This window comes from Triturus cristatus, chromosome 5_1 (assembly GCF_964204655.1).
Source record: "Triturus cristatus chromosome 5_1, aTriCri1.1, whole genome shotgun sequence".
Classification (NCBI taxonomy): Eukaryota; Metazoa; Chordata; class Amphibia; order Caudata; family Salamandridae; genus Triturus; species Triturus cristatus.
Genome location: NC_140587.1, coordinates 782,303,485 through 782,316,984, shown reverse-complemented (window position 1 = coordinate 782,316,984; position 13,500 = coordinate 782,303,485). Strand labels below are relative to the sequence as shown.

General features: G+C 45.9%; 1 protein-coding gene across 2 annotated transcripts in view; it reads right to left on the bottom strand.

Annotated features, from left to right (window-relative positions):
• Positions 1-13,500, bottom strand: part of ROCK1 (Rho associated coiled-coil containing protein kinase 1) — a 1,783,501-nt gene that overhangs the window by 1,173,900 nt on the left and 596,101 nt on the right. For both annotated transcript variants that reach the window (XM_085605798.1, XM_085605799.1), the window contains exon 11: positions 10,979-11,045. In XM_085605798.1, the coding sequence (XP_085461924.1) occupies positions 10,979-11,045 (67 nt within the window). The remainder of the gene's footprint in view (positions 1-10,978; positions 11,046-13,500) is intronic.

Here is a 13,500-nt window from a genome sequence, read left to right as displayed (position 1 = left end):
GGGTCGGAATGACTGCCTGTGACTAGTCAAGAAGGGCATGTACATATTAACAGGCAAATTACTTTTAGTGATTTAAGTGCCACACTCCTTGCCGAGAATGACATCTTGGCAAACTACTCCATTTTCTTTGTCTCCCGATTTGATGGTATTGATGAGAAAGATCCTAGAGTTGTCTTAGAAGAACAAGAAGCCTGCACAACTAAACTTTCTGGAGATGAATGAGCCAAGAGGAAGTCTGGACCTCTGGATGCTGGCATATATTTTTTAGCAGTTATGAAACCTCTGTTGAAGTGGTTGGTTTCACTCATACAGCCAAGATGGGTTCCATGAGGACTTCGTTGAACTGAAGGAGGGGTTCCACTGCAGGAGAGGAGGCATACAAGACCTCTGTGATATTAAATTTGACCTCAGTGGATGAGAGCTGCAAATCAAGCATGTCTGCTGCCGGTCTTCGAACAGTGTGGTATCAAGTCACTTCTAGGGAAGGGATACTAGTGGATGATAAGAGCTCTCATTACCGGGATGTGCCAAGTCTGATAACATCATTTAAGCTCTAAAAGACTGGGTGTAACACAGTTTATCCACCTGGATCTTCCTGCGGGTCAGTGTCCCCAAAGTAGCTGCCCTCTTCTACTAGCCTTTGTGCCTCTCTTCGAGTGGTGGGGAAGGTATTTCACCTGAAGCAGGTGTGGGATCAGAGAAAAGGGTAGCAATATAGGAGACGCAGGCTTGAGGGAATGGTTTAAGGCAGCACTGCAGTCGTCTGTGGAACCGAGGGAATTTAATGCGGCACCATGGGAGATATTAAGTTCCGGAGTCAGATTTGGAACATTGTAGGTGGCTGAGATTTGTGTCTTCTCTGCTTCAAGTGTTTTCATTTTGAAGATTTCGAAGACTGTGGCGAAGGATCCTTGAATCTTGGACAGGATTTTTAACAACTCAGACATTCATCCCTTGCTTTTGAAAAGAACATCTTAGCCTCACAATCCTTGAGTGCCTTTGGATGCATTTTCTGGCAGGATCTTCAGGGTCCGACATCACCTTGGATCCAAGGCACCACAGACAGAGGTCATGAGGATCTGTGACAGACATCTGAACAACAGTCACGACACGGTTTGAACCCAGAACTTTGTGGCAGCAAAATACCAACAGGACACTTCACATAATTTGAAAAAAGAACGAAGAAAATGATGAATAGTGAAATATTGTCTGAGGAGAGTTGAAGAGCTCCAGAGCCTGTTGATACCACTGAAAAAACAAACTGTTAAGACGTCGGCGGGGTGGGGCTGGGGGGTATGGCTCCAGTGACCTTACAAGGTACAGGGTGCGGCACTGAAGTGGAGCCAGGGGCCCTTACCGATGTTGGAGAGTTGTTAAAAAATTTACAGATATTAACTAGCACCTAGGATAGTCAAATAGTGGTGAATCTGCAGGTAGACTAGCCATCAGAAGTATTATAACATAGTTGTGGCAAAAGATACTAAGCAAAGATGAAGAAGCCAAAAAAGAAACAAATGGAGCACATGCTAAAAGCAGAGTGGAGTGAATGGAAAACACAATGCGAAACAGGGTGAATGCAAATGCAGCACCAAAGAATGGAGTAAACGCATTGTCAGCCAAAGGGAATAAAGCACCCAGAGTCACCGCACAAATGTGGCGTTGAAAAGAAAATTTACAATATATAACACATAAGTAAGAGGAAAAAAGAAAAAAAACTTACAAAACGATTAAGTATAAGGTTCATAAACACCGGCCTAAATGATCCACAAATGATCCACAAACCGATCACACTTTTGTCCAAGATCAAAGTGTCTATCACAGGAAAGGTGCAATTAAAGCGAACTCAAAATAATCCAAAGAACAGGAAGATAAATAAGTGCACTCACTAATAAGTAAGAATAAATCACGGGAACATGGAAACTAGGAAAACCTCACCAGAATCCCAACACTGAAAGAGGAACAGAACGAGAAAAAAACCTGCCTCTTTAGTCTAGGTCAGGAGCCAAAAGATACAAATTGTGTGCGCTGAAGGAGGCATTAAAGGTATGCGGCCATCTAAGAAAGGTTAAATCAATCAAACTCAAACTGTGCAATGCGTTGATAATAATCATACTCATAAGGAGACTGGAAAATCAAAGAGCCAGGGCCAGCTTCCAAAAATTAAAAGAAGGAGAACCAGCCCGCATGGGTGCAAGTCAGGAGCAAAAATCATAAAGTTACTCTGCCAATGAGGATAGAAATGGTCAGCAGCCATCTTTTGGAAGGTACATGCAGAGATCTGGGATCAAATATACCTAAAGAAGGTTCTCACCATGTTTCCCTACAGGAACAGTCCCCTCTCTTCCTTAATCCAATTTTCACTCTGGCAATGACCCGCCCCGCTGTGGGAAAATAACACATGCAAAATGCAAGCCCTAGCAAAAGCTTAACATGTAGCCTAACAAAAGAGTAAATTGAGTGAAGTGGTCAAATGAATCACAACAAGATCAAAACTGTTCAGAAGAAAAACTACAATAACCGGGTCGAAAATAAGAAAACAAAAGCTTCAATATAACTCAACTATTCAACTGAACGCATTTAATAAGGGAATTCTTGACAACCAAGGAGAACCATTCAACTTGTACATTCAAATCTTTATTCCCAATCTTAGCCTTCCAGATCCATCTGTTTTCATGTAAATTTAACAAATGATCAATATTACATTTTCTTACAGCATTTCATCACATCAATGACCCACCATTTCATCTCAACAGCTTGATATTTTAATTGTATAGGGTTCAACCGAAGAAGCATGTTGACCACAACCCCGATTCTATACTGGTGTTGAAAAATTCTTTTGTGGGTTTGCCAATATATGAGAGACCATAAGAATAATGGATGAAATAAAACACATTCTTCATGGTAACACTGGAAAAATATTTACGGTAGAATGACTGACCATTCAAAGGGAACAATTTAACAGAGCAAGTTAGTATTAGTGCAATCACCACAACAAAATTGGCAATTAAAAGACCTAAACCCAGTCTCTGTATAAGAGTAGAGCTAGGGAAATTTATATATGCCCTAACTAGTTTGTCAAACAGGTTATGCCCTCTATACAAATCAAACATTGATTTGTCAATGTAAAATGTGCCATTGTTCAAAAGATGCCAAAACCTCAGAACGACCTGTCTTATTTTGTTAGATCAGGTACCAACGTTTTCTACACAGACCAGTCAGGAGTCTTTCTCACAGATTTTAAATAGGAGTAAGGCCTGGAGAACACTATATTAAGTACTCTTTAAAGACTTCTTTACAAATCATTTCGGTTAACCCTAGTATTCTTGGTTCTTTAAAATAATCCTATTTTTAATGCAGTTACGCACGAGACACATTAATTGCCAAAAAGAAACATGATCAGTCAGGTTCTGGGGATGATGACTATTATGCTTCAAGAGTAAGTTATGGGATGTAGATTTTGTGTATAGTGAAGTGCATTATACAATATCCACTTTAATAAAAACCTAATTTAAGAAGTTCATAGAATTGTTATCATGGCCTATTGTAAAAGGCAGATTATTTTTTAATTGATCCAGTCATTAAAGATTTTCAGTTCAGCCTCAGTGCCTCTCAAAATCAAAGAGATCATCAATGTAACAAATCCATCTAAGTATATTTTATTTGAAGGGTAATGCAAAATAAACTATTTTGAAAAGTACGTTACATACAAGTTAGCTATATTTGGGGCCAAAATTGCTTGAATAGCAACATCTCATAAAAAAGACCTCATAAATAAAGGAGATCCTACTAAGGACTAAGTCAACACAGTTAATGATAAAAGGATGTAGGAATTCCTTGAGGACACTGTTGTGGTCTACAAAAGGCGCTGCAGAGGATTTCTTCACTCATAAGTAATATCCTGACACCTCAGGATTCAAGAAAGAGTACACCTTCCGTCTATCTCCGTTTAGTAGGCTGGTTGGGAACTAAAGTAAGACATCAAACCATGGTAACCCTGGAGAGAGAACCACCTCTGTTATTTAACACTTCAAAATATCATTGCACGTTAGAATAGCATTTGTCAGTCCTGCGACCAAGTGACCTTTCAATCTATTCATGTCCATGTGCGACTTTTTTGTTGCAAATCTGCAGTATGCAATTCCCATCTGCAAAAAGAAGTTGCAAAGTTTGCACAGATTTTTCTTTTTTTTTTATGGGAAAGCATTTTGAAAACTGATCCATGTACTAATAGGTCAGTTCTCATAATTTAGAATCCCAAATTCACAATAAGACTTACCTCAGCAATATTCATGAGGTTGGTCACAAATTGCAACTCACATTGATTAGATGCCATCACAGGAACAGTGGCCTGTTCGGGTCAGCAGACCGCCATGTCTGTGATCACATTTAAATAAAGTAAATTGTTCTTTTTTTAAATATAGACAGATTTCCTTAAAGGAAACTGGCTACATTTAAAAAGAAAAATATATTTTATTTATTTTCTTAATTTGAAGAGTTGGCAGGGCCTACTCCGCAACTTTATTTATTTTATTTTTTTTAAACATCCACAACAGGAAGGGGTCCCTTTGGGAACGCCTTCCCCTATGTGAATGCGTTAAAACCCCAACTCGAGAGTTAATGTTTCGGTACTAGAGTGCAGTACCAAAACATTAAAACATGCCATTACCAATGTCTGTTTAGAAGGGATGCTCTAAACACACTCCTTCCAAATAGTGAATCATTATGCCTTTCCAAACCGTTATTGAATCGCAAAATGGGTTTAGTACATAAAAAAGAAAAACATTTAGCGAGCACACACTCTGTGACTTAACGAACAGCAGACTTTGCAACTGTTATATGGCTTCGTACATCTGGTCCCTGGTTATTAAATCGTTTTGCGTTGGATCTGTAATCTGAAACAGTATAATGCTCACTTCAACAACTTTGTCCCTGAGACATTTAGAAGGCAACCATACCACTTTTAGAACAGACTGTCATTGAATTATTTTCCTGAACTACAGATTAAATCAACTGTAGTTCCTCTGGCAATAAACCCCATCACTTAGCAAGGCAGACGACTCCAAGATCCTGATCTTACTGGTATTAGTTTCTTTGTCCAAGAGCTAAATTTTGTTCCACAAATGCACAGGAGGCATATGCCCATTTCTTTAACTAGCTGCTCGTTGTAGTCTTAAATTGCTTTGTTCATTTTATTCGGCTGCCCCAGTATTTATTGAGTCTAGATAAGAGGATGTAGCCTTACAGCTAGAGCAGTCGACCTCGAAGCTGGGTAACAGGGTTCGAGTCTCGGCAACAACGCTCAACATCCTGTGATTCTGGGCAAATTACTTAATCTCCCCGTGCCCAACAAAAATGAATGTGTCCATCTGTATTGAAACTGGTGCTCATGTAAAGCGCTCCGATACCCGATTTCTCGCATCTAGTTAGCGCTATATAGAACTCTACAAAACAAAAAAATTTAAAAAATAAAAGTCATGAAGGGGGACTCCACGGCCCAAAGCAATAGTGGCTGCCGTCGCCCTGGTGGCACGCAACCCCAATGGAGGTTTCTTTTTCGCTAAGGAATAGCAGATTTTGATGCAAAGAACAACCAATTGAGAGAAGGTCAGTTTTTGCACGGCCCGACCTTTCTTGGCGCCAATGTAGCCAACAAAGAGCTGGGCATCCACCCGGAATTGTTTTGTGCAATCCAGATAGAATTAAAGCGCACGTTGTGGATCTAGACAGTGGAATCTCTCCTCCTCTTTAGAAACAGGTAGAAAGAAGGTGGGCAAAGTGATGGTATGTCCTATGTGGAAAGAGGTAACCACTTTAGGCAGGAAAGAAGGCCTTGTGCGAAGCTCGCCTACCCTGCGTGCACAGGTGATGGCAACCAAAAAGGCAGTTTTAGGAGTTAAAAGTCTGAGAAGACAGTTATGCAGCAGCTCGAAAGGAGCGCACATAAGGTAGGTCAGAACCAAGTTCAAGTCCCACTGGGGCATTAGAAAAGTAATTGGAGGAAACAAGTGAGTAATGCCCGTAAGGAAGCGATTTACAATGGGGGACTTGAAAAGAGAAGGCTGATCAGGAAGCCGAAGAAAGGCCGAAATGGCCGAAAGATAGTCTTTTAAAGTGCCCAGAACAGAGCCCTGCTGGGCCAAAGAAAGAATGAAGAGGAGAACCCCTGAAAGGGGTGCAGAAAGGAGATCCACAGCCTTTGCTGTGCATCATGCCACAAATTCGTTCCATCTACAGGCGTATACTGTTTTAGTGGAGGGGCGCCTGGCTGCCAAGAGAACATTACAGACTCTGGGAGGAAGGTCGAAAGCTGTCAACTGTTGCCGCTCAATATCCACGCAAGGAGGTGGAGGCTGGACAGGTTCGGGTGGAGAATCGTCCCCTGCTGCTGCGACAGAAGATCCTCCCGAAGGGGCAGTCTGATCGGAGGATCGATGGCCATGTGCGGAAGCTTGGGATACCATACTCTTCGTGCCCAGTCCGGAGCCACAAGAATGACTTGGGCCTGGTCGCGCTTGATCTTCTTCAGCACTCTGGACAGAAGTGGTATAGGCGGAAAGGCATATAGAAGACTGCAACTCCACTCGCGACGAAAAGCGTCGCCTAGAGAGTACCACCTTCTAAAGTCCAACGCGCAGAATTGCTGACATTGCACGTTCTCTTCGGTGGTGAATAGATCTAACCAAGGCTCTCCTCACCGTTGAAAGAAACCTTGCACCACCTACGAGTGAAGACGCAATTCATGATCCATCATCCACCGGTGGCTGAGTTCGTCCGCCCGGAGTTCAGAGAACCTGCCAGGTGTTGAACCACCAAGAATATGCCCTGATGTTCCAGTCACTTCCACAGATGAAGTGCCTCCTGACATAGGGTCCAAGACCCCACCCCGCCCTGTTTGTTGCAGTACTAAATGGCGGTGGTGTTGTCCGTGAACACCTGCACTACTCTACCTTTGACAGAAGGAAGGAATGCCTTCAATGCAAGACGGATCGCCGGAAGCTCCAGAAGGTTGCTGTGGAGCCCTGACTCCGCCAGAGACGAGAGGCCTCTGATCTCCACCTCTCCCATGTGGCCACCTCACCCCATAAGTGATGCAGCTGACCCAATCCTAGTTCGTTAGCCACCACCGCAATTGGAGTGCAGTGCCCTCAGAGTTCTGAAAGCAATCAGAAAGATTCTCCTGATGCAGTACCCACTGGAACTCCAGGTCCTACTGCAGAGCCCGTATGTGCCATGTGGCATAGTCCACAAGCAGGATGCAGAAGGCCATGAGGCCCAGTAGCCTCAGGGTCAATCTGACCGAAACCTGGGATAGAGGCTGAAAGATGGGAATCATAGCCCGAATATCTCTGCTCGGGAGGATAAACCTGAAACTGCGCTGTGTCCAGAACCGCTCCGATGAAAAGGATCCTCTGAGAGGGAAAGAGGTGTGACTTCGATAAGCTGATGGTGAACCCCAGCAAATGCAGGAGGTTGGCCGTAGTCTGGAGCTGAAAGCCTGGTGCAAGTCCGCTTTCAACAGCCAGTCGTCGAGATAGGGGAAGACTTGAACCCCTGATCTGCGCAGATGAGCTGCGACCACCGCCATCACTTTTGTGAACACCCAAGGGGTGCTGTTAAGGCCAAAGGGGAGCACCGTAAACAAAGTGCTCGTGGCCTACCGTGAACCGTAGGTAGTGCTGATGGGCCGGTAGGGGCAGGACTGGAATGTGAAAATAAGTATCCTGCAAGTCCAACGCTACCATCCAGTCTCCAGGGTTGAGGGCAGACAGGACTTGAGCCAGTGTCACCATCTTGAACTTCTCCTTCTGGAGTAAGCGGTTCACGTTGCTGAGATCCAAGATAGGACGCAGGCCCATGTCCTGCTTGGGTACCAGAAAGTAGTGAGAATAACAACCATAACCTACTTCTGGGGCAGGAATGCGCTCGATGGCTCCCTTGGCCAAGAGAACCGTAACTTCCTGTTGGAGAAGGGCCAAGTGATCCTCCGACATGCGATGGAATTGAGGTGGCATGGATGGAGGGGTAGTCTGGAAGGGGAGGGAGTAGCCTCTTCGGACAACCGGCAAAACCCACCTGTCCGACGTGATATTGAGCCAGAGGTGGAGGTGATGGCGAAACCTGCCGCCCACTGGCGAATGGTGCCCCTGAAAGGTCAGACTAGGAGGGTTTGGAGGCTGCTGCAGCAGGGGTGCTGATGGACTGGCTGCCTACTTGTCCCCCAATCCGCGGCGGTGGGACCCACGTCCGCGGCTGCGCGGAGGATGGACAGCTTGTAGAAGCCTGTGGCTCTGGGCGGAACGTGGTGGGGCTCCCCTTCTGTAGCCACAAAAGGGGCGAAAAGCACTGTGCGGGAGGTGGAAGCGAGGCCCAAGGATCTGGCCGTAGCCCTGGAATCCTTAAAGCGCTTGAGCTCGTTGTCTGCCTTGTCCCCAAACAAGTGACAGCCATCAAAGGACATGTCCAAAAGTGTTGCTTGGACATCACCCGAAAAGCCAGTGGACTTCAAGCAGGCGTAGAGGATCAGTGCTACTGACGTGAAAATTGTCCTGCCTAGTGAGTCGGCGGTGTCCAGCTCACATCTTATGGCGAACTTCGTTGCGTCCATTCTTCGGCAACTGCATAGGAGAGCACGGCCCAGGCCTCCTCCGGGCACTGTGGCAGCATCTGCGCGACCGAGTCCCACACCAAGTGGGAGTAATGCCCAAATAGACATCCGGTGTTCACCGACCGCAGTCCTAAGCTGGAGGATGAAAACATCTTCTCAAGGTGGTCCAGCTTCTTGGATTCCCTATCAGGTGGTGCAGTAGGGAATGCGCCCTTGGAAGTCGATGCTTGGACCACCAAGCTCTCAGGGGTGGGATGTTGGGAGAGGAAAATGGGGTCGCCCGGGGCTGGGCGGTGGCATCGGGCAATCATCCTGTCTACAGGAGCCCCTGTGTTGGGCTTGGACCAAGTGCCCAAAAGGATGTTTGTAAGGGTCTCATTGAACGGCAGCAGGGGCTCCGAAAAAGGCCGCTGCCGGCTGAAGCACCTCGGTCAGGAGTTTAGTCCTGACCGCCACCGTAGGAAGCTTGAGGTTTAGGGCCTCGGCCTCCCTACGCAACACCACTACGCAAGATGCACCCTCCTCCATAGCCACGGTAGGGGGAGATTGCATGCCAAGGTCTGGGGAGGTGTCCGGACCACTGGCTTCACCAAACTCCTCTTTTCCAAATGCCAAAGGGTCCACAGACCCCCTCCCAGTCCTCCTCACCCTCTTCTGGTAGCCACTTGTGGCAACAGGGAACACCAGGGGAGAACAGTGGCTGGGGACACAACCGGCGACGGAGGGGTCGGAGGTGTCGCCACTTGGATTCGGTACCAGAGGAGGTGTCACCTATCCGGATTCAGGACTAGATCCCTGGCACTGGGGGCGCATAGAGCCCCCAACCGAGTCCACGGGGCCCGAAACCGCGCCGGCGGACTCACGCCACCCAAAGATGAAATGGAGGGATTCATAAAAGCTACAAAGTTGGGCAGGTGTTGCTCCGGCTCCTGTATAGGCCGGAGTCGACGCAACAGGCTCCGCGTACGAGCCGGACGACTACCTACCGCTTCCCGCGTTGGCCGATGGACGGGGAGAAAGCGAAGAGCGACGGTGCTTCTTCTTGTGCTTCGACTAAGACGAAGACTTTGACGTAGCATGGTGGTAACGACTCCGCGACCGGTCCCGCGACCTCCCTCTCAACGGGACATCAAACAGCATGGAGCGGACTGCCGGGCCTCGAGAAGCTTTCGGGACCGCTCCCGCAAAGACTTCAGGTTCATGGCCCGGCAGTCGGACCATGACTTCTGGTCATGGTCGCTCTCCAAACACCAAAGGCACACAAGGAGCGGGTCCGTAACTGACATCAGTTTGTGATAGGAGTCACAAGCCTTGAAGCCGGTTTGAGGACGGGACATCCATGCGGGCACCAGGTGTCAAACGACTCGAAAAGATGTCGACAAAAGTCGCAAAAAGAGTCAAAAAGTGACTTGCGGTACCGCTGTCTCCGGATCTGAAAAAGAAAACTCACATCAGTGTGCAAAGGCAGCGTCTAAGTAGATACAATGACGTCATTCCGGCGACCACGACGCCAACGACAAAAGCTGAGTTGAACGACGCACAGGGGTACTGCTAAAGAAACAATGCTCGGGATCCAGTGAGACGCCTGGGGGTAATTCTAAGGTGACAAATCCATAACTGTCTCTTTCAGATCTCTTACGCAGCATCTCAGAGTCTGAGGACACCCTACTGTGATGAACTTTGTAGTGTCCATCCAACATCAGATCATCATGGTCATGCATATCACTTAGTTTGGTCCTCTGTTCAACCCTTGCAACACTTTGTCTCTTTTCAAGATGAAGGTGCCACCTCAGTCTCAGGCGCATTCCCTGGAATCAGGTTTTACCATGGGTCATGTTCAGTCTAAAGGCTCGTAGTACATTTGTCTAGTCTCTGTACCTCGAAGGCCCACTGCTTCCCAAGCCAAGCCAAGCATCACAACCAGGAGCCACAATCAGGCCTGTCTGGATGTCACTGAACTGGGCCTTCAAAAGGTGCACAACACACCCTAGAAACTGCAAATCAACTCTGGGAGTATGCCGCCACTTACAGTAACTGGCAGCTGACATTGCGTCACCACAACACACCGAGGGCAACAAAACATGACCAAATGAATGGAGGGGAGACGGATGCTAACAAGAAGCACCTAGCTTTTTGTGAAATATGTTCTCCTTCAAAAATACTCCTCTAAAAAACATGTACACAATATGCATTTAGTGATGCTGAGGGATCAAAGAACCTATACAAGCCTAACACAAACAGTGCAGTCATTCTACAGCTATTGTATCACTTGAATTGCTACTCCAAAAATAATTGTTAATGTACGAGTGCCACAGTCTTTGAGTTCATAATTTTTTATCACACAAAGCTATCCCCAAGCCCTTTTTTACATACCAGATTTTTTTCAACTTTTGAACCACTTCTGTTGTCATCTTGACTTGTCCTGTCAACAAATAAATACCTATAAGAGAAAAATACAGATCATTAAGACAACTAAATATGATTAAAAGCTTCTAAAATAATATCAGTAAAAAATTAACATTCTTACTGTCCTTTACATTTGGCCTCTTATACTGGACATTCCTGTATAGCTGCTATTTATAGATTGCTTTATCCATCTCATTAATGGCTAATAATCTTATGCAAGCTAAAATATATTGCAGACAGTAAAATAAGTATACAAGAATGGGCAGGTTAAATCTTTTTATTTAATACACCTACATTAGAAATACAGCAACACAAATACCGAAAGGACCAAATACAGAATAACTCTCTTCTAATTCATAACGATCCAAAGGAAACAGAGGAATTCTGTTTTCTAGGTCTGCAATAAATGCTTTGTATTTTTTTTAACCATGGTACAATGGATATAACAATCAGAAGATGTTTCAACAGTAGTATTGGAGATATGTTGCAGCATGGCCAAGCACATACAAACACTCATACGTAATGCCATGGCAGTACAGATTTAAGTAACATAATAACCAAAGCATGAGCCTCGGGGAAAGCATAAATGTCATGAGATGTGCAGTGGCGATGTGTGGTTTGCCTGCCTTCCATCCGTCGCGTAGGGCGAGTTCAACATTGCAGAGCATGCAACGCAGTAGCACCACCCGCGATTCACATCCATGTGGTGGTGGTAGGGTTAGAGAGCCGGCGGGTTATTTATGCTTTGCAAAGACTACCAGCCGTAGGTTTCACTTAATCTAAAAAGTAAATGCACTATTTTATAAATCCAATGTTATGTAATAAACATCTGACACTCCAATGTGCAAAAATGTTTAGAAAAATACTGGGATTATATTTAGCAATGAACCACTAGAATTGGTACTATAAAATCTTAACATTATAAATGAGAAGACAGTTGTTTTCCCTTCGTATCAAACTTGGTATTAGGAGGTGTATGGCAAGGGGAGCACTGAAGCATTCTTCGAATTGTGAGTTTACCCCACCACCTCCCAGAATAAGTGACACCACCCAAAGCCACACCTTAGTGGAGAGTCTGGCATAGCTTAGGATGGCGTTTTAAGGAATCATATCCAGAGTGATATGGTTCCAGCAGACTTGGCGGAGAAATGAACTACCCTGGCCAAAGACTCATACAGCTCGCGCTGGGTGTGAATTGCTGCTCACTCTTGGCGCATTGGGGGCTCGTACTGCTGTGGAGCACCTTCCTTGCTCCAGAGCTTGGACTACTATCTGACGTGGGAGCGGGACTGCGAGGTCCAGAAGTGCTAGCGCCGCCCACCGCGCGCACCTGGGTCCTCTTCCCGCCCCCTTCTCTCCTCCTCTATTTCAACCACGCCTGGAACGCGTACGCGGGACGCGCGCAGACGAAGAAGCGGGCGAAGACCGGGCAAAGAGCAGGGCCCGTTTGTGCCCGTTCGTGACCGGTAGTGACCGGACCGGGCTACCCCCCTTAAATCCTCCTGCTGCCTGATTTCCTGTGTATCACGCGAAACCAATCCCTGTTGGCTGGAGGATCACAACCTGCCGCAGGAGGTATGGAGAAGTTTCTTATTAGGGCTAACAATATTATTGACAAAGAAATTGTTACACTGGAGAAACGATTGTCCAAGGAACTAATGTCTCTTAAACGCTCCAGTATGGGCCCTTTTGCTAATGCCAAAACTCCTGAAAGACCTACTGACTGCTTGCCTGTGGTGGATGCTCATCTTCTACTTCCCGATTCTGCCCAGCATAGTATAGACTCTGTCGTTACATCTAATCCCTCCATAGTTATTGCTGATTCTAGCCATGTCTCCGATTGTGCAAATGTTTCCCTTACCCCTGTAAATGATGGAAACTCTCCCCCTCTTACAACCCAGGGGGGAAGAGAAGGGGCTATCAAGAAACGGAAGAGACAGTATTACAATAAAGGTAAAAATCACGGGAGGGTATCTAAAACAGCTAGAATAGACGGAGTATCTGCACTGTTGAATTCTGAAGGTGGAGGGAGTTTACCTAGTAACGATATCTCCATGGATAAAATTGCAACCCTACTAAAATCTATTATTTTTCCTTTAGAGGCCAAACTAGATAGGCTTGATTTTAGAATGTCTAATATAGAGAAATCAACCGCTATACTTTTAGCTAACTCCCCCAAGCCTACTAGTTCTGGTCTCCCTCCTAGCATGCCTGCCCCCCAAATTATCCCTCCCACTACTGTGCCCAAAATTCCCGTTTCAATGTCTACAAGCACCCAACATGTTCCCCAAGTCCCTAGCCCTGTTAGCCAAGTTACCTCACAGAATGTCCAAGCCCCCCCCCACAGGTTCGCGTATTCCACCCGCACTTTTGTCTATTGATACCCAAGGGCCCCCACATGAAGACCTTAACACTCTAAGTATTAGACGGCCTGACCTACCTCCGGAGGCCAACCGGTTTATGGTAATTCTGGCAGGAGCACCTCCATT